Below are 25,585 nucleotides of genomic sequence, written 5' to 3' on the forward strand. Positions count from 1 at the left end.
GGCATTGTTTCCAGTCATTTGGAAGGAAAACCTCTGGTAGGGCTAAGGAGCAGGGAGATGTGTCATTGCATAATTTATGGCTTATGTCTCACTTCTTGAAGCTTCAGGATGTGCAAATAGAAGGGTGTGCCCCACCAGCCTCTGCAGTGAAGAATGGGATACCTCCTGAAGCTGGGTGACATAAATACTGGGAGCAGTGAGCTTGGATAAGAAATGCTCACTTTATTAAAAGTAGAGACATCTAATTATGGTACATAATTACTCATTACAGTGACACTCAATAGCTAGTATTTCAACTCCCTACCCAGAAAATAGCAGTGCTTATGGAAGCCATTCTCTAGGGTCCCTGTTCCCAGAGGCCAGCTTTTTTTTTTTACTGATTTTGACCTGTTTTCATTTTTTTGTATGAATGTCATAAAAGCCCTAGAAAAGTGGGACTATTAGAGCCCAATTAGCCAAGTAGTAATCACTCATGTCTGCTGCATCAGGGCTGAAGAGCTTCTTGAGCTGCTTCTCCATACCTACAAACCTAACAGGTTCCTACAGTTCCTAGACAGGATCTGGGTTCTCAAATACACGTAGGAACAGGGACTGACTTCTCCCTCTGCTCGGCCACAGGCTGAGGATAAAGCAATAACTGAAGGTCATTAATGCAGTTGGAACCAGAAAGACATTTTTCTCATTAAAATAAAGTGTAATACTGAGAAATGAATTGCTACTGTGGTTCATGCCTTAGTACTCAGATAATTGCTGCAGCACTTGTCATAATGGAGCACTGGATTGTCACCATGCACACTTCACTGAGTTACACATCAAGCAGACTCCGAGACAGGGACTAATTGAAGAGCCAGGTGTTACACTTTGCCTGAAAAAAGAGTCTGGCTCTATATGAAGCAATTACGAACATAGTACTATACTGCTAAAAGAAGTAGTGCTTATTTCTCGCATGTCAAGATGCTACAGCTTTATGTATTTTCTGTATGAATGATGGAACTGTTAACATATTGGTGAACTCTGAAATAGCATTCCCAAATCAGGCTTCTCTTTCTAGTAGATGAGGGCAATATAATAGAAGTGAATTTCTGAAGAAAGTAAGTCTTTCGCTTGCTCAGATATTCACCTTCCTGCATGTGTCTGTCAAGAGAATCGCTGCCTTAGATTTCACAAATCTCTTTCATATAGGGGATCCAAGAGCATAAGCTGACTGTTTTTAAAGGGCTAAGCACCAAAACATTTTCTGAATTATAGATGTGTTTATGTTCAAACAAATGCTTTTGTTGCAAGGTATCCTCCTTCTCAGATTTAAAAGTTGTCAAGTGCTACATCAGAATGAGGGGTTTTTAAATGAGCTGCTTGTCTTCCTCAGTCTCTGAGTAACTAGATACATGTGTACTGCATAACTGCATAGGATAGATTGTCTTTTTTCTTTTAAAGCAGTCTGAGAAACAAGAAGCTGCAGCTGAGACTGGAATGTGGCACCTTATAAATAAGGCAGGAGACAAGATGCACTCTGATGGCTGAATACAGTGAAGTTATTCAGCTCTAAGCCTGCCTAATCACTGAAGTCAAATGTAATGAATTTACTGGTGTGATCAAGGCCTGAGGGAGGGAATTTTTCCCTTTGCAGGAGTGGCACCATACGCGGGCCAGGAAATCCCTTGGCCAAGGCAGGAGGTGTTGCTCCAGTGCACATGCATAGTGGATGAGAGAATGCCGCTCTCTGTGGGCACCACCAAGGGCAGCGGAGCTGGAAACACACTGGGGAGTGTAAAGGAGGCCCCTGACCTCTGGTCCCCACAGAGGATATCAGGTAGGCAATCCAGAGAAGCTTGGTGCCATGGCACAACTTGGAGTACACATAGCCATGGCCACTGCTTTGGCTGCTGGGTAATCCATCCCTCCCAAGCCAGTTTTTACATAGTATTAGAAGTGAGAAACTGCCCAAGTACTTGACCTACTTTTGGGCAGCCCAAGCCAAGTGCCAAGCTGTTGCAGCCTGTCTGTACTGCTAACTCCTCAGCAAAGGCTGAGACATCCTGACTCCTCCATATATTCTATTCACAGCAACAGGGTGCAAGGCTGGGTTATAGCTCCTCTTGAGTCATTTCCACAGTGCAGCCATGAGCTGCCCTTCCAAAGGGAATTGAAGCACTGAAGCTGAAGACACATCCTCCACATAAAATTCTGATCTTTATCAATATGCCAGCAAGTTACTTTTAGCACATTACTGAGTTGCTATTGCAATCAGCAGATTCTGGCAGGGACCTAATGGGACTTAAAGCTGTAGATGCCCACTACTGAGAAAAACAGTTGCCTATATTGTTCTCAAAAAAGCAAAATGACACCAGGAGTACCACAGTGAACCCTGTAACACTGTGCCCTATAGCTCCACAGGTATTCAGAAAGGCACAGCTATCTCCAGGACTGCTGAAATGACTGAAGATACTCACATTTGATGCTTTAGATTAATTAAGAAGCTAATAACCCAATATCATTTTGGTGCTGATTTAATGAGGAAAAGAAAGAGATGAAATAATGTCTGATGAATAGAAAATAATAGGTATAACGAAGATAGAAATGTTACTTTCAACAAGTTTAAACACCATTCTTATAAAATACTTCTATATGGACATTAGTCAGGTGCAAAACAAAAAGTAGCGGAAAGAAAATGACAGACCTCAAATGGATCAGCACGAGGAACTGTTTCCTTCTTGGAGTACATGAAGTGCAACAACAGAATTGTCATTAGAGTGTTTTCAAGGTGTACAAATTCCCAGCATATCTATGAATTTCTTGAGTTCCATTAAACTCCCAGCAAGCTTAAGGCTACCAATTCATTGCCCATTTCATAGCTTTTGCCCAGAGTCAGATCATGTCAACATGCTTTTGATATACTGAATGGTCAACATATACCCTAGAGGAGGCTGAAAGAAAAATAACCACATTCTAGGTGAGGTTATGTTAGCGACTTTCACTACTGTGCATGTCACTGTCACAGCAAAGACAAAGACAAAAATGAATAAAAGAGGCTAATATCACTCAAACAAACATCCTATGGCCACATCGTCAGAAGAAAAGCATGTGCCCCATCTATTCATCCACACCAGCACCAGCTCTGCAAATACAGCTGGGAAGATCAATGGCAACAAAACATCAATTTTGTTCTATTTTCTTTGTCTATGGTGCTTCTATATGACAGATCTCATGTAGCAGGGGACATCTCATGTAGTCTGAATCAAGGCAACAGCACCATGAGTTGAGACCGAGCAATTCTACTGTTGCTGGGGAAAATCAAGGGTGACAGGTGTCAGTAAAAATATCTATAGGCATCTCTAAAGTTCTAAAACACAGACAAGCCGTCACATGAAAGGATGAAAGAGCCAATGGAGTCTGAGGCTTCTTTTGTAACAGGCAAAATTTGCCTTGAACTCCCGTCTTACATGAGTCACTCAGCCTCATACCTCACTGTATTGAGAGATGTCATAATTAGTGAGAAATGTATGACATTACCATGTTTTGGATAACACAGAAAGATACCTCTAGCATTGAAACATGAAATAATAAGAGTAACTGATGTTATTAAATAACAAAAGTAAGTTTATTTTATCAACATTATAAATATTTTCTTTCCCTCCATTTAACTCCAAAATGAGATAGTAAAACCAGTACAATGGAACAATTCAGGAGGTCCTCAAGTCTACTGAAAATGGTCCCCTTTAAATAACAAATTAAAATGGAAAATGACATTTTGGCAGTCCAGCAACCTCAGTAGCTGAGCATCTCTAGGTACTTTGTCATTCAAGTGGAACAATTCTGAGTGTGTGCACATATGTGTGTCTATCTATATATATATATGCCTACTTATATCTATAGACACGCATACATATAGTAATATACACACATAAATAAACAGAGCCACTGAATAGGCACTTTTAATAAATCAAAATGTTTTATATGTAATTTAAGTGGGTTCCCATCTGCATACTGAAATTTGGGTCCTGCCCAGTGCAGTCAAAATGATACTGTACTAAGTTGAGATCCCAAGTGCTCAAGAGATTCAACATGTACATTGTCACCTCTAACTGCTGCAGAGTCTGCCTGCTTGTGATGGCTGTCCAAAGTTGAAAATCATATTGCACTTGAAAGAGAGTGGGTAAGGAATAATACTGCAGCATCCTGGCCCCAATCTCCTTCCCTCAGTGAACCAACTTTTGATATCCCTGGCTGTGTCTGAGCCATTGCAGAAAACGATATACATGCTCTGTTATCTACAAATAAAATACATCTCCGCTATCTAACGCATTACATGTGCACTGCTTTGGGACACCTTGAATATTAAAGGCACTACATACAGCAGCTCCTGTCCTATCTCCAGTGCTGGAGTTTATTTTCATCATGCAGTAACTGTCTCCTGCTGAGCACACAGCACAGGCAGCTTTCCAGAGGCACAACATGCTCGCTCTGATCACAGAATCATATTCCAGCTATCAGCGAAGAAGGCAAGCCAGACTCTCCTGGGTGCTCTAAACTCCTGTGAGCAGGCCAAATGGCACAAAGGAGCTCAGGAAATCTGCCCATCCTGAAGAGCTGCTCCAGAGCCAGTCCTGCTGCAGCCACTCCGCAGGCACGAGGGATGTCTCAGTAAAGGGAGGACCAGATCCTTATTATAATTCACATGTGGGCTCTGGAAGAGCCTGTGGTTAGAGCAAGCCTTTACTACTCTACCTGCTTCATGGGACTAAAGGACCAGGGAGCTGAAGCAGCCACACTGACCATCACACACCAGTCTGGCCTTAGCACAGAACAGAACCAAGTCCCTGGTGTCATTGAAGCTTCTTCCATTTCTCACAGTAAAACAAAGCAAAAAGATAAAAGTGATACTAATATAATTCTTATTTTCATCAAATATGTAGAAATATCACAGTAATACCTTTCCTCACAGCTGGGGAATGATGCAAGTCCTAGCATGAAACAACAGTGTGAGGATCTTCCTTGTGGAAATTTCACGTAACACCAAAATTATACTCTCGTTTTTTTTTATTTTAACAGTTGCCAAATTCTGTTCTAATATATACATACTGACCTTTGCCACAAGCCCCTGGATAATTATCAAGGGAAGGAATTTGGCTTTCATATTTTATTTTTCAAACAAGAAATGTAAAGACAGAAAATAAGACAAAATACATTTCATGTCGCCATTGATCTATTGATTACAAATATATATAGTTTCCTTCCAGATGAAGAAATACTAAAGAAATATTTTTCTCATATCAAATTAACTTTTGAAAACAGAAATAAATTTAACCCCCTTATTTTTAGCTCCTTCTTCTTTGCCACAACAATCACTCTTGTTTGAGGAAAAAAAAAAAAAAAGGATCACATTAATTTCATTTTCACTTCTACCAAGGAAGAAAAACTTATCTGAATAATGACCTGAGTTATTTTCATGGTTTCCAAACTGCATGTAATCCTGATGATCACCACCTACCAGAGACCTACACCTAGCAAGGCGCATGAAAGCAAACACCAGTGTATCTTTCAAAACAAACAACAAAGTAAAATTCGAAGAACTATTGCAAGAATTACGCCAAAAGTGTGCCATGAGTGTCTTCATGAGAACTGGTCAAAGTGTAAGTGGAAGCTCTGTTTCTTCTGGCAGTTGAGTTTTCTGTAGTGATTGAAAACCTGAAGGAGAACATTTTGCGTATGCCTGTGTGTATGTATATTTGCTTTCTCTTCTTTCGTGGTTATAATCTTTGAGGTAAGACAGAGAACAGATGAGTACAGAAGACACAGTTAGCCTTTGCAGTGGCTAAGCAACTTTATGTTTCTGAGCCTATAGTGAATAACAAGGCAAAAAGCTGCTGCTTGTCCTTCTCCAGTGGGATAGCCTCTCTGAAACTTTGCTCCCTTGGGGAATCAGACAGTTTACAGGTTCAACGAAGATTTGAAGATTTTCCTATTCCAAATGTGACTGGACATTCCTCATTTGTTTGTTGACAGCAGCAAGCCTAGGCTGACCGCTGATGTTCTAGGTCTCCTTCCCACCTCCAGCCATAACGCAAAAGGGACTGGGTCCATGAGTCAGTCTGTCAGAATTCCCTCCATCTTGCAGACGGATCTATCCCAGTGTAAAACTCATATTTTCAAAATTAAAAAATATCTATCAACTTTTAGGCAGGCTTGAAACCGAAGCTGAACCAGGTCAGTCATTATATGTAAAATAGTGGAATGAGAAAACCTACTGGTAACTTTCTGCTTTGTCATACAACATGGTATAGCCCATATAATTAATTTCCATACAAATGACTGTCTCATGAGGATACCATAATTGTGTACACAGCAACAATAGGGAGATTAAGTTTTGTTACTGCTTTAAATCTAGCTGTTCCCCACACCCTGGAAACAAGGCAATGGCAGAGTCCTCTCTAAAAGTGAGAAAACTCCCTGGTGATAGAGCACAATAGAGCACTCCCTGGTGATAGGACACAATTTCCAAGAGGACAGCAAGGGAGGGAATGCAGCCAGTAAAAACACTGGGTTTTTCCTAAGGGCATCCAGGGCTCCTCGAATTTTTTTGCTACTGCCTGACCATTTGTGAAGACTTAACACAGAGATAACAGGTACTATTTAACTGATGAGAAGTGAGGGGAATGGGAGAAAGAAAGGAATGCAGGAAACTTGGTTGGGTGTCATAATGTCCCAGTTAGTTTGGTTCCCCCACAACCTTTTTTCTCTTTCCTTTTTTTTTTTTTCTTTTTTAAATAAATTGTACAGATGAACATGAGAGAAGTTCATGCTACTTGCTGGAAGCAATAAAGGTAAGTTTCCATGGCCCATGGATTCCACAGACCTTTGAGTATCCCGCCTTATTCATCTTGGGCTAACTTATGGAACCTAACCGTTCCGTGGCAAGACTCAGTAGCCCTTAGAAACTGGTGGCATGTCCTCAGGTATTTTCCACAAGAGTGAGAGACACGTTGATTCCATCAGCTTCTTCCTCACACGACGCCCGAGTGCCTCAGGTGCACCTTGCGATTTCCAAGGATCCTCTTTGACATTTTCAGACATCAGACTGCTGTCTCCAGATCCTCGTGGGAAACCATTTGGTAGTTTTGTCGACTCTCCAGATAGGAAGCCAGATCTGGGTCACCAGCTTGCTGAGCCCTGTCACGAGGGGTCTTACCCTATAATAAAGAAACACGAAGAGAAAGTCTTGTGCTAACATATTTAGAATAGGTGAAAGCATGACCCAGAGAAATTACTACAGGAAGGAAAGAAACAAACTTAGATATTTTACTTATTTGTTGTACAGATTGGTGTTAAGTCAAGGTTTTCTATTAAAGTCACAAGATCCTGAAGGTTTTCAAAGTCCTTCTGTGGTTTAGAAGGAACCATGCAGTTCTGCAAGCACATGCCATTTGATACATCACACAGAAGGGCTCACATGCTGCAACTGATTTTTCATTCTATGGCTATGATCCCTATGTTAATGAATATGACTCACAGTACTGTAGCTAACACTTGAAAAGTGTACTTCAGAGACTCCACACTTTGCTAAGGATGTGTGGAGAGAGATGCCCAGCATTTGAGATGAGCTCAACATGTCTCATTCTACCTCAAGTACAGATCAATTTTCAGTGCATCAATTTACTACCCTGTTATCTGAGCTACCTTACAAGTGCTGTTAAATTGATCCACGAGTCTTGATCCCGAACTATGAAAAAATATTGGAAACACCTTAATGTAACAAAGGTAACAAACACACTCCTGCTCCTTGGATTTCTGGGCAGATGAAGATTAACGAATCAGAAGCCACTTGTCTGGATTTCAGCTGTTACAGAAATTATTTTTTGTCATGTACAGTGCTCTCATCTGAAGAAGAGGTGATCTCTGTCCCCCTTAAAGGTGATCCCATACAGCATAACATGGTAGGAACTGGGTTTACTTGTCTTGTTACAGCAAAGGTGCTTCTGATACAACCACCTCTCAGTTGTGGCCACAGAATGCTTCTGTTCAGAAATGCCAGAAGGGCAGCTTCTGGACCATGTTCCTAAGTAAATATTCCTAGGATTTAATTTTGCCCAGACTTCTATCTCAGCCAAGCATACACCAAGAGACAGTCGTGTCACATCAGTGAGCATAGGGGCAAGCAAGGGCAAAAGAAAATGGTTAACCATCCTCACAAAGCAAGTCAGCCACAATAATGAAGCCTCACAGACACTATGCAATCACAAACCAAGACTCCCCCAGGTGGTCTTTGCCCAGAGGCCTCTCTTGTGACCACACAGGAGGAGAAGGATGCTGTGCCACCGAGATGCCTCATTCACACCCAATGCACCATAGAGTTTGAGACCAGGCTCTAACTATGGTGAAGATGACCCATGAGCTGGGTTCTGAAGTCTCTTGTACTTGCTTTAAATTAATAGAGTTTTCTAAAAAAAAAAAAACCAGCTGCTTTTGGCGCACATCAGGAAGCCTCAGTCATGCAAACGGTAGGGATGGATGCTGATCAGTCCTGCTTGGCTGCAATATTTTATAACTGGTTGATGGGGCTGGGTTACCTTTGAGTCTGTCTTTCTCAGCGAGGCTCCTGCATCCACCAGAAGCTGGCAAATGGCACGATGGCGCTGGCAGGCTGCCTTATGTAATGCTGTCTCACCCCTAAACCAAAGTACAGAAACCAGCAGTGAGACACATCACACCGTTTTATATTTACGAAGTATAAGGTGCAGAGGACAGGCAGAGAAGCATGCCGTGTTTCTGCAAGGTTCCCTCTTTCTGGCAGAGGTAGACTTGTGCACTCTCTGCCTTGGCATTTACATCCTTTGACTCAGTAGGAAAGCCTGCAATGCACAAATAGCGAAGAACTTCTGAGGGGTGGGAAAGAAACATGCACTGGTTTTACGTATTCAAAGGGCTGAATGTCCCATCCAACCAGCAGCTTTGCTATCTGCTGCAAAGGCAAAGTAGCCACCTTCTTATTTCACAGCAGGCAAAACAGCACCAGTGTTTGTTTCTTCCTGCAATTTCTTCGATTCCTTCAATTTTCTCAGCCTTATTCTTAGATGCATCCTAAAAAATTCCTGCCCGTGAAAGGCATGACCGGTGTACTTGCTGGTCTGGTTCTGATACTCTGCTCTTGGATGTCAAAGAGCAAGAGCTGTGTTTTTGTTTTCTATCTCTGGACTGCTGAGCTACTGAGGAAGCTTGAACACAGGCTTTTCAAAAGAGAAATCTGTGGGAACAGATTTATAGCAAAGCTCCTCATTCAGACTGGGATATGAGTAATGGGATTCTGAGACTGACTGTAGTACAAAGCTTAAAGAAATGTATCTAGATTCTCCTAGGAAGAGAAGCGAGGTATGCTTTGACTGGGTTGAAAAGGTGTCCTTAATACTAGTATCTAACAAGTAGGGCCGCTACATAACCCCCAAAATAAAAAATGAGAAGAAATTTGTGTGGTAGGTCAAATATTACACCTACCTACCTACCCACCCAGAAAGTGGGAGTGCATAAATGAGTTTCAGCTTAGGTCAACAACAGGGCAAGCTGAAATATTAACAGGCAACCTTGTAATGAATCTGCCTCTGCTGCATGAGAACTAGATTCAGAATGGGATACTGTCTGATTTCCCCCTGAGGATCAAAAGACTGATTCATGCTGCCAGTTACAGCTTGAACCTTCCCTTTTCAAGCCTTAGCAGTAAAAGGACTTTTGTAAAGGGAAGCCCTTATAGCCGTGTTCATTTGCTCTTTATTTCAGAGGCTGTGCTATGCTACTGGTTGAAGAGAAACAGTTTGTTCATCCAGGCTTCATCACTCCTGGATTGCACACATGCATCTTGTGCAAAACCTTTCTGATGCTTTCCCCTAGCAGAGGAGGGCACTGTGGAATGAGGAATGGTAGGTTTAACCACTATGACAAAGGCAACTTTTGCTTCCCATATATTTCATACACTTCCCAGGATGGTTCATGCTTCCCTTACATACTCTTTGTGACACCTTGATTATACAACAAGACAGAGCGATTTGGAATGGCAAATATGTTGGCTTTGGGTTGTCTGTTTGGCTTTTTTTAAATAATAACAGAGGTGATTCAGGTTATAAATACTTGAGAGAAATTACAACTGCACAGCTTGTGGCCACTAGGGACAGCTAAGGCAGAGCACCCTGGATGAATCATGAAGGGACGGAAGAAAAGGTGTAGAGCAAGAAAAGTAATTCCCTGACTTCTAAAATTTACTCTTCAAGCTGGTTCTTCAGTAACTGGATGCCAGAAACATCAAAGCAAAATGCAGTACTTGTATTCCTCTAGAAAGATTAATAAGGTGTGGGAAGCAATAGAGAGGAATTTCTTTACAGAATTCAAGAAACATTTGGTTTAGGCCAGAAAGCCACATATGAGGTAGTTGCTTGGGTTAAGGGAGACTCTTATTTTCTTGCTTGTTTTTGAAAAGCTGTGCCATTTTACAAGCTTTTTTATTTTAAAGTTTGCATGTGGAAAACAAGAGAAGTCTGCTAGGCTAATGCCCATAATGTGAAGAGTAGGGTAGGTTGTACTTACGTTTCACTGTCTATCATGTCCAGTAATTCAGATGGACCTGCAAAAGACAGTCAGGTACATCATATAGCACTTGTCTGCATGATTAGAAGAGTACAACTACGATAAGAAGGCTCCTGGTGAAAATAGGAACAAGAAAACGACTAAAGCACAATTTGCACAAATATGTCAAACTTCAAGGTAATAGTTGCTTGGACGAGCCCTTGCACCAACAAAATTCTGAACACACAGTCACTGCTGGAGTGTCAGCATCAGGCACTAGCTGCCTCTAAATTATACTGGAAATGAATATTCATGAAGTTTATTTTCTTACACTTCACCTTGCTCAATTAAGTGGTTCACATAAGTACAGGGCATTGGAAATGCTGATATAGTGGAAACCCTGATATATTGCAAGTTAAAATCTATTGTTAGTACTAGAGGGAAAATGTCATTAGGAAGTTGAAATTAGCCAAATTCTGTCCTGAATGACATCCCTGTGCTACTCCATTTAATAGCGTTATACAGAATGTAGATCAGGGTGGAATATTCCCAGCAGTCTTTATATTGATATGCAAATCCTGTACTCTGCTGGTTAGCAATGATCAGGAAAGTAAGATTAAGAAAAACAGAAAAGATTTTTGTTAAGTGGGACCAAATGATGCATTTATGGTAATGTTCTTTTGTCCTTGATATTCACTACAGGCAGATGTTTATAGCAGCAAATTCCATCTCTGAATTACAGTGATATGGAAATGCTACGATCTGGATAGCATTTGAACCAAGAAAAACTTTTCCCTTTGCAGTCTGTTGCACTATTCTTCTCTCCACTCCTCTGGAGCATAGTGCCCGTTGGTATGGAGCAGTTAGCAAGGGGAACAGGGAAACTTTACATGAATTTTTTTCCTACACATGAATATTTCTCTTCAACATGCTTTGACTTTGAAATTCAAGAGTCCTCAAGAGCTTACAGCAAATCTCACCTGAAACTGAGGAATTTCACACTACTTGCTTACAAAGGCCTACACACAGGCTCCCTACACTCCTTTCACTTCGAGTCCGTGTCAAAATGGATCAGAGCAGCCTGTCTCTCCCTCACTGCTTTTACAACACACTCACTCAGTATCACTGGGGGAAGCTGGCCACCTTGGCTCCTGAAGCTGCAAGGAGCTCCTTCACTTCATCTTCTGTCATTATGAGAAAGAGGTGGTCAAAAAAGAAGCATACTTAGTGCCCTCTGCACAGGACATTGCATAACTATCATGGTAGTCCTCCAAACTATTTAGCCATTCTCAATTGTAAATGTACAGCACCCTGGTTCTACTGCCACACATCCTCACCTCCACAGTTGTGTTCACTCCTCCCTACCAAAAAGAAGAATCATTCATGCTCCTGTAAGCATCAAGAAGAATACAGGGGGCTATGCAGGGCCCGTTGTTGATATGAAAGAAAGATAATGCCTGTGCAACTAAAAAGGAAAAAATGCAAAAACAAACCAAAAAAAAACACACAAAAAAAGACTGCCTTACATCTCACAGGAGAAATCCATGTGAGATGTAAAATAGAGGCAGCTCCCCCTGGCTTGCTGCAATGCCACATTCCACTAATAGGTAACCAAGAATGACCAGCAGTGTTTTAGAAAAGATACTGCCAAGTAAGCTATTATTTCCATTCATGGATGGGACATGGAAGGTTGTGATGCAAAGGTGGAGCAGGGTGTACTGGCTGCATTGGGCACAGAGGTAATTGCCCTGGTAATTGGAAAAAAGGTGTTCAAACATTTGGAGGAAGAATGGAAAGAAGTTAGAAGAATATAACCTGAAAGGGAGGAGAAGATGGGGCAGAGCAGTTCTGGAGAGATAGAAAGACAAGGATAAAGGAAAACTGGTCTAGAGCAGGAAGAGATAGCAAGGCTAGGACAGAGGAGCTGAGTACTGAGGACTGAGCAGGCAGCCTGTGGGTATTGACCTGAGGAGGTGCCAGGTACATCCCACCTGTCTGCGAAGAATGCTCTCCCAGCTACTGTCCCAAATAAAACATTTCATGGAAGTGCCCCAACTCTACCCCAGTCATACATAAGGGACACATATTGGGGTTAATCAATCAACAGCACAACATGGTACCAGGATTCATTTGTTTCATTCTTTCTGGCCTAGCTGTGGAGCTGGAATGCCCCAGCTCACTCACAGCCTGAGCTGTGCCCTTTACTTCTTTATTTTATTTTCACTTGTGCTTCTCTTAAACCATCTCACGCCCTCCTTCTAATTCCCTTTCCCCTCTTTTTTGGACCTCATTTTTACATCAGTCTCCCTGGCGCTGCCAACCGACCATTCCAAATCCCCCTCTGCCCCAGGACAAAAGCTGCACAGATGTGGAAAGGGCTGGCACTGGGAAAGCTAACGGCACTGTCATCCTGACCCAGCGGGGAGGCGACTGTTTTACTCTGGGACAAGAGGCAGAGAAAGAAAAGGGGACCAAGGCGCAGAGAGAGAGAGGACAAAATAACCCAATAGAAATCCGGAAGGGAAATGCATGAGTGAGATTTCTATCAAGGAAAACAGCAGGGGGGGAAATAAAAACAAAAGATAGAAATGTGTGGAGAGGTGGAGGGAGGAAAAATAGAGAGAGAGAAAGAGAGAGTGAGTCTGGGGGGCTAAAGAATGGCAGGATAGGGACAGGGGGGAGAAGTTCGCATGAAAGGAGCTGAAAAGCATGACCCACTGAGGGGAAGCCCAGCTGAGATCACACTCTTTCCTTAACATCTCTGGTAGACTGTCTGTGTAGAATTATTAACTTTTTTCCTTCTCTCTTTCTGGCCCCTTTCACTTCACCAAAGCCCCTCTCCATTTTCTCAGGAGGCAAAGCAGCCTGGGCTGGGGATGGGAGGAGGGAAGGAAAGGAGACATTCAAAAGCAGCTGCACTTTAGCTGAGCTCACTACAACATAAAAGAGAGACTAAATGACCATATTTCAGAGGCATTTCCAAAATATACAGCACCATGCAGTCCAAAAGGCCTCCAGGACGACAGCACACTTTGCCCTCTCCAGTGGATGTGGTTATGGCTGCTCACAGGAGACCCACAGCTATTAACCCCTGCCAGGCCCTTGTCCTGTCAGTCCTTCATAGAACTGGGGAAGAAGGGTATTCAGTTTAAAGCAGTGATGTTGGACATTATCAGCATTTCTGGGTGCTTATCTGTCAAAACCCTCTTTGCTTAATAACTTGATTGAGATTGTTATCTGGGGACAAAACTGAATTCGGTTCCTTATCTTCAAAGAGGGAGTATTTTTAAAATGACAGTAATCTACAAAGTCAAAACTATTTAAAGCCTTTCCCTCACTCCGCACTCCTCATTTTTACCCAATGTGAAGATTAACAATGTCTGGTTAGTACTATTAGTCCCCCTTAACTCAGAATTCCCACTGCAACATAGATGGTAGTCAGGCTATGGGAGCATGCATTCCATCGTAACTCTGTCTCAGTCACGCTGACCTAAACTTATTAAACTTGCAAATTAAAATGGACTGCTTTATATCTTGTACCTTATAGGAAAATTAAGCTGTTTTCTCCTTAGGACCGTCACAAACCTTAAATCATTCTGCAAATCTAGACATACTAACAAAAGTCAGGCAAATACACTCTTCTTCAGTCTTTCTGATGACTATTCACACTTTGTCCCTGACGTATGTCTCTGTCATGGCAAAGTCTGCTTTCCAAAAGCTTTCCTTGACACTCCTGAATCTGGTCAAGATTCAAATCCAAACTCACTGTCAGCTCTTCACTGTTGACTTTATAGCGCTAATAGTAACAAAAGACTTTCTTATCAGAGGATGTTATCTAATGGAGCAAGGATGCTGAGATTTGAAATGTTCAGGATGGGATGCTTTACTGACTGTTCTATCAGAAGTTCCCACCACAAACTCCTAAAGCAACTGCAAACAACTTTCTTCTCTTCTGTTTAAAATTAAAATACCCTAGATGAAATGCTGAATTCTTGAGCCCCTAGAGAAGAGGAGGAGGCAAACAGAATGTCTTGTACAATGGTTATAAATAATAAGTAGTTCACAACTGCCAGATAAAGACTCAAAGCCAACTTTGATTCAAATACAGATGATGATTTAGGAGGTCCTTCTTCTAATGGAGCTTCTTAAACCTTCCTTAATTCTATTTGTGTTAAGCAAGTAAACACTTAACTCTCCCCTAACGTGTATGCATTATGGTGTGAGACAGTTGCTCACTGCAGCAATAAACAGATGTGGTTCTGATATCAACTGAGATTGGCCCTTAGTCTCTAGCTGTGCTTCTTAGCCTAGCTACAGACAGATCTTAAAAGGTTACCTTCCTACTACAAGCAAAAGACCCCTAATTTAATAAGGCAGTCTTGAACAACAGATATGTCTGTGTATCTGCCATTCCTGTGCAGGGAATAGAGAGGAACTGTTTTGCAGGAACAGCAGCCAACACAACTGTTCCTGCAGCAGTAAGCAGCTGTTGTCCTGACACCTACTACATTGGTGCTTCAGCTGCTATTCCAGGCTTGAGCTAGTCCACTGCTAAGTATCTGACGATACTGCACAGCTCCCTCCTTGTATGACTCACCTCTGCTTTTTCTAATTTAAGAAGGGTTATTTTCTTCCCTTCAACATCTGAAATCATTCTCATCAAGATCACAGGACAAGCTCTCATATTAACATATCCTGCATGTTTGCAGAAAGCATAAAACCATCTCCACTGTATGGAGATTCAGCATCACTACAGCATTTTCTCTCCTTCATAATCCCAGTGCTGTGGACCCCACTCCTATATCGTGTTTTATTTACTCTGCTATTTTCAAACTAGGCAGTTAAAATTCCTGGTGAGATGATTTCTCTCCTGCGCAATTTTGTTGCTGCTGCTGTTTTCTAAAGATATTCAGAAGATTTTCTTTGTGTCATTAAATAACAGGTTTTCTGTGTTGTATGCTGGAGAGTATTTTACACTGGAACTCCTATTAACTCTCTCCAGATATGTACGGGAAGCAGACAAACTACAGAGGAAGTTTAGCTGGGCAGAGGTGACTGCCAGAAGAAGAGTAAGTATCATTTTTATCAAGGGTGGGTATCAACAGAAATGAGAAGCTAGGTGCAGGGAAAGCCTCAGACATTAGTAGCATTGGGTTTAGTACAGTAATTAATGTTGAGAAGATGCCAGATACCAGAGATGCAGCAAAAAAAAAACCAAGGGCATTATGATGATGATGATTCAGCAAGAGAGCTTGTTTGTGAGCAAGAAGTGCCCAGGGTAGAAATGAGTTTCATTAATTGCTTGGTGGGCGAAGAGCAGAGGCCTCTATTAAAGCATTGTCCCATGCACTCTGATCCCTAGAGAATGTTAAACAAACAATGCATCTGGAGAAGCCCAGAGGACATATGTCTGGAAAGCTGCAAAAGCTTCCTGCCATTCTTAGGGATAAAGGGGAAAGAGAGGAACTGAGCTGACATTTGCTCAACCTTTTGATTTGTCTTTGTCTAACAGTCTGTAATCCCTCATATTTCTCTATTCAGTTCAAAAATTCCCATGGATTTCCTTCTCATATCCTTACCAGATTAATTGGTCCCATCTTAAACCTTCACTAAAGAAATGGTGACTGGGTCAGACTGACTAAGTTAAGGTATATGCGTGAAAGAAAAATCCCGGAGAAGCAGCCATGACAGTGAATTAGCACAGGTCACACGCAGTGTGAGTAGAGACCAGAGGCAGTAAGAAAATTAAGTGAAATTATGTCTGTCTGTAAAATTCAGAGGCACGTATAATCGCTGTGACTAATGACAATCCACAGAAGTTAAATAAAGTTAGCACTGGTAAGGCTTGTCACAACTGGTAAGAAAACTAGCCAATATTTGGATATAAGGGCAACTTGGCTACCTATATGTACGTATCTATACATAAAAGAGTAAAAGAGCAATTCATTCCCCCTCAGTTTGGTATCTGGGGCACAGTTCAGCTGCCCACTGTCATGGTTTAAGCCCAGCTGGCAAATCAGAACCAAGCAGCCGCTCGCTCACTCTCCCCCATTTCCCCCCCCCTCCAGTGGGATGGGGAGGACAATCAAAAGAATGTAAATCCCATGGGTTGAGGTAAGAACAGTCCAGTAACTAAAGTAATAATAATAATAATGGTGGAAATAGCAAGGGGGAAGAATATTAATAATAAAAGGGAAAGGGAAAAGAAACCAATAAACACAAATGATGCAAGATACAATTGCTCACCACCTGCTGACTGATACTCAGCCCAACCTGAGCAGCTATCTGCCCTTACAGGTGACTCGCCCCAGTTTATATACTGGGCATGATATGCTGTGGTATGGAATACCTGTTTGGCTAGTTTGGGTCAGGTGTCCTGTCTCTGCTTCCTCCCAGTTTCCCGTGCCCCTCCTCACTGGCAGAACATGAGACTGAAAAGTCCTTGATCGGAGTAAACATTACTTAACAACAACTGAAAACATTGCTGTGTTATCAGCACTGTTCTCAGGCTAAAGTAAAAAACACAGCACTGCACCAGCTAGAAAAGGTAGGGAAGCTAAAAAGGAAGCTAAAAAGGAGAAAAATAACCGTTTGCAGCTGAACCCAGGCCACCCACACACAGACATTTTGTGCTATTTGATATGCCTACAGACAAGCCTTGGGATGCATTTGGAATGAGAGGGATGTTCGCTTGGCCTCAGCTGCCAGTCTAGCATGGGTCTCCTACACGCCTTGTATGTTACCTTGTAGACCTATGCAGATGTCCTGGATATCCAAGGGAAATGACATTAAATAGTTATGTTTAAGTAAATGAACAAAGTGCACAGGTAACTGTCAGCTGAATCAGTTGCTGGGCTTCAATAACTACCTTGACTAACATCTCCCTTGAGCTAGTTATAATAGAAGTCTGCTGCTATTAAAGATGCCCTCCTCACTTCCATCTGGCACTGAAAAAGGGCAGGTCTCCTCTAGTACTTCTGTCATACATGTGCAAATGAACTCAGTCATAGATCTCTGCTGACAGTACAGGAACTTAGACCCACAGGTTATCTGGCACCTGTATGTAAACATCTAGCTTGACAAATAAATTTAGGAGTCAAGCTCAAGCTGAATCCCACTCCAATCAACATGAATACTAACAGATGGATATTGTCTCTTCCTTTCATGTGAATTGTGCTCATTTCTTCTCCTTGTACAATTTCTGCAGTAACTTTCAAGCATTAGGTAACACTTATTCCAGTTGCCAAAGGCAGTCTCTGTGGTTAGTGCTAATAACACTGCTGCTGAAATAACGTAGCTGATTCTGACATCTAGAAGTCAAAATAGCCACTGATATTTGAAGAGGGATCAGAGAAAAGCTACAAGAGTGTTTAAAAGACTAGAAAATATTTCCTATAGTGCAGCAGGCTGATGACTGGGACTTTAGCAACAATATTACTGTGCTACTCTGCAGCAATCAGTGAACAAGATTAAGGCAGTTCAACAGGCAGAAACTCCTAATGTGGCTGTCTCAAATGTATATACACAGAAATTGCTGCATATCCTGTGTAAGAATGCCGGCAATACTGTTACTGAAAAAGGCAAAAAGAATCAAAAGAAAAAAAAGGGAAATAACATGATCACAGTCTAAATATAAAAATATAAATACATTCAAGTATAAATATAAGTATACATATAAATATGGAATGGAGATAAAGAATCTTTGTTATCAAATCTAACAGAGATAACTTTGTTATCGAATATAACAGAGACAGAATAATGAAGGGTTGGAAGCAAAGCTAGGTGAACCTAGTCTACAAATAAATGCACAGATTCCTAACCAGCATGTTACTAAATACTGAAATAACATACTAATGGCTGGATGCGCTTTCCATTGATGTAAATGTTTTAATGAAGATTAGGTACTTTCTAAATTATATGCTCTAATTGAAGAGCAAATTCATAAAGAGGTTTCATATGCTAGAGGTTCTAACTGAAGCATCACACTGTTTCTTTACAGCCCCTCAACTAATGCAACTGTGAAAATACCCACCCTATTCAAAAGCCATCTTTATTTTCATTTCCAGACTTTCCCTTTATCTGGAGTCATCACTGCCACTGATGCCACCCACATTCCTAGCCTCCTGCTCACACATGCTGCAGGTGGACATCTTGCTGAGGGTGACCACAGATGACTGAGGGCACTTCCAGCCACACTGAAGTTTTACCTGACTGACACTTGGCCAAAGTACAGTACTCTGTGGATTTGCCCACTGTGACTCACCATGTTCCAGGATGTATTTCACAATCTCACCATGCCCTGTTTTGGCAGCATGGTGCAACAAGGAGCAGCGATCGGGTCCTTGGATTAACAAATTGGCTCCTTTTTTACAGCATTCTATGAACTGGAAACAAAAGACAAACAGAAGGATAATATGTGAGGACCAGAAAAACAAATTATTGCAGACAAATTATTTACTAATTGTCATAGCAGGTCAGTACAAAACTGGAATAAAAAGAAATAAAATATTAAAAAGCCAGCTTTTAGGTCCCAGTGAAAAAATTTCTGAAACTAGAAGTATTGAAACTATATGTGCTAAGAAAAGAACTTTGTACTTTCTAAACAATGAGACATTTTGACTCTACGGGCAATGAATTATTGTTTGCTAGCAATGTCTGCAAACCACTTCTGGTGATGCTGTTGAGATATTTTAGACTATACATATTTGATAGAAAATTCTGGCTTCTCTACTGAAAATTCCAATTTTTCCTCAGCACAGAAGACAAACACTTTCTGACTAAACCAGGACTCAAAAATCTGCAGGGAGGTGGGGTTCAGGTGCCCCACATGGCTCTTCTCATTTTCTGCCCCCTAGCTAGGGCTGGCAGAGGGGGAAGCACTGCGCTGGGTGAGAACAGGCAGGAAACAGCAACATGCCAGGTCTCACAAACACTGCAAAATCAGGGGAGGAAGGAAAATGCAGAGCAGATCACTGCAGAGAAGAGGGAGAGGATTGCAACAGAGGAGACATAATTTACAACGTAGTACATCTGAAGAAAAGCAAGAAGTTTCCCTGTCAAAGCAAACTTGGGCAAAAAGTTTTCAAGCAGCAGAAAGGGGACAATATTTTTATGACTTCTGGTTGAAGGACTGCTCCATAGATGCTGCAGACACAAGTGCAGCGTCAGAGGTACAGAAGGGGCACCTGCAGGCAAAGGGTTGGCCTAACAGTACTGTCAGTTTTACAAATGGCTCCAAGCTTGCTTCTCACAGATAAAATTGCAATCGTTAATCACAGTCCCCATCCAAATTCAAGGGCGTGTTTTCAAATCCTGACTTGGCTACTGAAAAATACAGCCTGAATAACTGGCAGAAATGGAACTTCAGATTTGGGGCACAAAATGGTTTTGCACGGGTACCTTTTTCCTCCCCATAGCAGACAATACTGAGACACTACATATTTTGAGACATCAGTCAGGTGATAAACCAGCAAGCTGAGGCTTGCTTTACCTGGTCTAGCAATTGTCTTGGTATAAGTTAAGAAACCTCCAGCAACTCTAGGGCTTGGCCAGCAACCTCAATGCCATAAAATATCCTTGACTGTGTAAGGCTGTGTCAGAACTACCCTGCTGTTCAGCACTGCATTTGCCAATATAGTAATTTCCCTGTTAGTAACTGACACATTGCTCTGTGCAGTGCACTATGAATCCTGGGCTGAAAAGTGCTGTCTAACACCCGATCCTATTCACTTGTATTTCACACCTCACCTGACTGATGTGTTCCCCTAATATTCAGGGTTTCCTGGAAAGGCTGTAAAATGGCACTTGCCAGCAGTCCTTACAGCAGTCTATTTATGTTTTGAGCAGAGGTGTGATAAAATTTACAGTATATCAGACCTGCAAAAAGCTGTGAAAAAGGGGACACTCAGTGCTCTGTACTTACCTTCAGTAGATCACCAGCTATGACTGCCTGTAAAAGTGCTGCAAAAGACAAATAGAAAACTAATGTCAGGCAGAAAGTATTATGCATATAGCCTCACAGCTGAGAACATAGCTCACAGTATGTGCAAGTTAGGACCAATACCTCAGTCCACTTGCATTCTCCTACACTACCAAAATCAATGCAAAATCTGCACTGACACACATATTAGAAAGGCAGAAGACTGTCCCTGTTGCATTAAAGATGTATGGATATCAGACCAGCATTGCCAACTCTGCTCTGGAACTGCATGCTTCTATCTCAATTTTCCCCTTGAGACACTTCAGGGACCTTTTAACAGTGTCCATAGGGTGGACCTAAATCCCAGGCACCTGAGCCATCACTGAAGATATCAATGACAAACACCGAGAACCTGAAAGTATCCTCAGACCTCTGAGACTTTTTGTATTGATGGTGGAGTGGTCAGTTACCCTCAAACACAGTGAAAGTCCCAAGCTGCAGACGATTAAGTGGCAAATGAGAAATTTCTTAATACTTATTAGTATTACAAAAACATTTTGATATGCCAGTGGGCAGCAGGTGCCCCAGGTTTGGCAGGCAGGGTCAAACACAGAGCGGGAGCCAGCCCTCACCTTTGTAGCCTTTGCAATTTAAACAAACACAGAAGGAAAAACAGACAAAGAAAGGCAAAGTGAGCAAAGGCTCTCAGCAAGGCAGGACAGAGCTCTACACAGAGCTGGGAGCTGCTCACCACTCACTACTATCTGCCCTGTGCCCATTAAAAGGAAGGAAGGCACAAGCTGGCAATGCCCTATCTATAGGCTGCATTCAGCTGAAAATTATCATGGTGACAAGTAACCATAAACATGAGAAGCTGTCACAAATCTACTGCTACGCAGCTATTTCCTCCTTCTCCCTGTCATGATATATATATAGTCAAAACCAATTATGAATAATCTTTCTGAGAAAGCACTTATTTGGTTTGCATCTTAGAAAGCACTAAACATCTGCCTTAGTTCATATGTTTCAAGAGCACCTAATCCCTTTTCTATCTTCAAGTCTAGGCAGTGCAATCAAGTTAAGCATTTGCTGAAGTGCCATCCTTGATAAAGATACCAAAAGCTCACACAGGGAGAAACAACGGGAAAAGAGAACTATAGTATAGCCTGGCTCTGAAAAATAACATGCAGGAAACTGCACAGTGTGAGTTCCACAAGGAGCTTGTTACAGCTTCAGAAACGACAGCACCTCTGAGCTAACCACTGCAGGAGAGGAAGGGTGTGCAGACAACTCAACAAATGTCCCTTTCTTCGAAAACACCTGGTGTTGTGCATTGCTTTCTGGTCTCAGCAATGCCTCATGCCCTGGCTATGCAGCAGCAGGGAAAGCAAAAACATAGCCCAGTTAAATTCTGACTTGGGAAAGCAGTAGCCGCAATTCTCGTAATGTTTTACAGTGACCATGAATTAAACTAAATCCTGAAAATCCCCCTGGTACCTATGGGAGTATGAACACACAGATCTGAGGAATGGAAAAAGACAAACACCAGCAGATAAGAGCTAGAACTGGAAAAATACATGTACATCTTTTCTTCAGATTTCATTTTCAGTGGTTTAAGTCTTTTATTTCTCCCCTCCCCACCTCCATAGTTCTAATACTGGCTTAGCCCAAATTACTAGCAGAGTAGAATTTAACCCTTGTGCCATTCATTTTATTTTATTTTTTTCCTCCTTTTTTGATCTGGTCTCACTGCCACATTTATTCTGCAGGCTACTGCAGTCTGGAATTGTATTAAATAATTTGCTCTCCTAACACATATGAAAATCAAATGAACTGGCAACATCAGCTTTTCATTGCCTTCTACATCCTGTATTTTAAGACATGGCTTCTCAGAGGTTACTTCCTAAAAGATGGAGATACCTTTTCTTGTGCAAACCATGCTTAAGATTATAGTTCAGAAAAGCCTGAAGAGACATCTAGAAAACTATGAAGTAACAAGAAAAGCCTGGCAAGCTGCAAGAAATCTTCCATATTGAGTATCCATAACCAGAAGTTGGTCTGATGATAAGGCTATTACGATAAAGCAGCTCTAAACCACATTCAACATTATTAGACCAATCTTATCCTCTCTTTCCTAAGCCTCCAATCCAGCAAAGCACTAAGGCAGGTACTTAGCTTTGAGATAATCACATTCTTTCACCAAATCTACCTGCACACTTAGGTGCTTTGCTAGAGTAAAACTTTTTGCATAAATGAATACATTACAGATCAACAAAACCAGCTGGCATAACAAGCAGATTAGACTATAGTAAAATAATTCAATGCTGTAAGCCAGGATGCTGGAAGACTTAGAAGATATTGAACTAGAAATGCAGAAAGGTTCTTTAGAATAGAGAACACATTTACATAAACATATGAATATTGCTTAGCACACTAACCCCATAAACCCAAATGGGACTGCTGGGCATATTGACAAGGAGGGTGGAGGTGGCAAAAATCACCTGGTTGTTAAAGAGGTAGTAAAATAAGCAAGCAGATGGCATTGACAAGAGAGAGCAGACTGAGAAATAGGACAAAAATGCTGTTAACATGCAATGCCAGGCTAGCTTAAAATTAAAAACATTAAAGTGAGAATGGTTTTATTTCTTCTGATCAGCACTGCACCACTGGTGCAACACATAACATGAATTTTATCATATCCTAAAATACCTTCAGGTCTTAAGGATGGCTCAAAAAATAAGTTGATTTAATAAATATTTAAATCTAGTCATTATTTTATCAACTTCTCATAAGATAAGCATTTGTCATGACTAATAAAAATGTTTTATTACCTTTTTCATTTATTTAGCAAGCAGATTTATTGTTAATGAAAGATGACAGCTTGACAAAACTGGAGACTGAAGTGCTCTGTCCATATAATGAGGAAGCACTCTGTCTGGTAGTAGACACCCCAGGCTCCCTTCTCAGCAAAGCTTGACTTCTACCAGTACACCCCTTTGAACAGCCCCTGCTCCATACCTGCTCTATCACTGACCTCTCTGCTGAAACTGCCAGCAAATATATCAGTCACTACCCAGGGTGATGCATCTTGACAGAAACAATTACCTGCTAGGATATGGACAGACAGAAATGCAGACTGTATGTGCAACAGCTGCTAGAAGACTACCAAACTGTTAGTTTCCACTGGGTAAATTTTGAGATGAGGTTCTAACCACCCCTGTGGCGACCTGACAAAAGAAACCTCATTAAAACACACACACACATACGAAACAACACCCAAACAAACAAAATAGACTCCTATACTTGACTTAGAAATTAAATGTTGAATAGCTACAGGTGGATAGTGCATTAACAGGAAAAGAAAAAGCCACATTAAAAAGGCAGCTAATTGCATCCTGGTAATGCTGCAAGCTAGTGCAGCTTGAGACACGGGAAAAACATCTACTAATACACCTACACATGCTGAAAACAATACCTTTCCTGTGGCATGTGTCATTCTTCATTTCTATGTTAGTGCCCACAGTTTCTATTAGAAACAGCTATTTTTTATTTCATATTCTAAAAATACACGTTAATGCACTGACTTACAATAAACTTTTTGGTTTCCCAGTCATAAAAGTAACCTACTAAATAACAGTTGTTCTCTGGTTCTGCATGTGAAGTCAGCAGCATTAAAAGAGTACTGCAAAATCAGTCATTAAACACTGGGAAACAGATAATGAAGGAGTGAGGCATTTGTACCTAGTAACTTCACGGGCTGCAAGATGACTAGGAGATCTCAGAGGGCTGCCTGGATAGTCAGAAGAGAAAATAACCCTCCGCAGAAAGCAACCTGGCATCCCTGCAATAGTTCCTGGTGTGCATCACCCTTCACAGACTATAGAAGTTCTAGGGAAAATTACCTCTAACTTCCAGTACCTAAATGATGAGCCAAACTAGGACAGAGAGGGGATCCTTCAGAATAGCATCATACCAGGAGGCATATCTAATAACCTGTGAGAAGGACAACAAAAGAAGAGCAAAAGGGGGTGTCCTCAGTTTTTTTAAGAGCTTCCAAGGTATGATACTCGTTGGACGAGGCAATGGTTATAGTCAGAAATTTTGGGACCTCTCTGTATAACATACAGGTGCATCAGGAGAACACCTCATGTGAGTGGTAACAAATGCAGATCCACAACTTCAACATAGCAAAAGAAAAGAGCAGGAGAGGGGCAGAAGTCATTGCTACTATCTCATTCACTTCAAAAGCAATGAAAATTCTTAGAAGCAACACAAGGAAGAAGAACTTCAACCAACAACTACCGCTTCCTATTTGCCCTGCAGGAAAACTCCCTTCTGATCCCAAAGCTAAGCTTGGTCAGTTTAACACCAAGGGCATAAAAAGGGCTCAGCACCAGGCTGCTATCATGGAAGAATTTTGCTGCTAAAACAGTATCAGAAAGACCATGGAGAAAAAAATATCTTATAAACCCTTGTAAGCAACATCTCAGGATCACAAGGTTCTTTGTTAAAAGGAGGTTGACATGGAAGATGTTTAGTAAATTAGTTAAATAATCATTAGTGAGTCAGTGAGACGAGTTGGCTTTCACTGTAAGGAATCTCCAAGAACAGTACAGTTCTGCAGTCTGCCACTGTCAATGGTACAGAAGTAATGTGCCTTTTTACATGAGGAAAAGTTATTCATAAACCATAAATATCTTCCAGATTTTACCAGTCATATTGCATATTTGATCTGACACATTCCATACCATATTTACATCCACTGCTGCTATACAAACTAAGCCATGGTGAATGCTATTAAAAATGAATGGCTATTTTGAAGCTTTCACCATCTTCAGGCAATTCTTTAGTGGGCTGAGAACTGTCACAGGAGGGAGCAGAATTATTTAAAACTATGTTTTAGAGAACAAGTACAACACAAAGGAGTTGTCACATCCACAATTAAAATTTGAGATCTATGAATGAAATACAGTGTGAGAACAAAGTATTATTTGCAATAATACATCTTATCATGGGTTAAGAAATACCAGGCTAACAGTGCATCTGATCAGTGTACGACAACATTTAAGAGCATGGGAAATTATAGCAGAGTTCAACTACCATGACTCCAACAGAATTAGG

At 41.3% G+C, this 25,585-nt stretch overlaps 1 protein-coding gene across 5 annotated transcripts in view; it reads right to left on the reverse strand.

Annotated features, from left to right (window-relative positions):
* Nucleotides 1-6,489: 6,489 nt before the first annotated feature.
* DGKI (diacylglycerol kinase iota) overlaps nt 6,490-25,585 on the reverse strand; it is a 206,020-nt gene continuing 186,924 nt past the window's right edge. For all 5 annotated transcript variants that reach the window (XM_057427931.1, XM_057427929.1, XM_057427930.1 and 2 more), the window contains 5 exons: nt 20,468-20,505; nt 18,809-18,929; nt 10,567-10,603; nt 8,565-8,664; nt 6,490-7,187 (listed from right to left, as the gene is read on the reverse strand). In XM_057427931.1, the coding sequence (XP_057283914.1) occupies nt 7,071-7,187; nt 8,565-8,664; nt 10,567-10,603; nt 18,809-18,929; nt 20,468-20,505 (413 nt within the window). In that variant the 3' untranslated portion in view covers nt 6,490-7,070. The remainder of the gene's footprint in view (nt 7,188-8,564; nt 8,665-10,566; nt 10,604-18,808; nt 18,930-20,467; nt 20,506-25,585) is intronic.

This window comes from Pezoporus wallicus, unplaced genomic scaffold (genome assembly GCF_028554395.1).
Source record: "Pezoporus wallicus isolate ANWC-B61680 ecotype Strahan unplaced genomic scaffold, APGP_CSIRO_Pwel_v1 contig_2908, whole genome shotgun sequence".
Classification (NCBI taxonomy): domain Eukaryota; kingdom Metazoa; phylum Chordata; class Aves; order Psittaciformes; family Psittacidae; genus Pezoporus; species Pezoporus wallicus.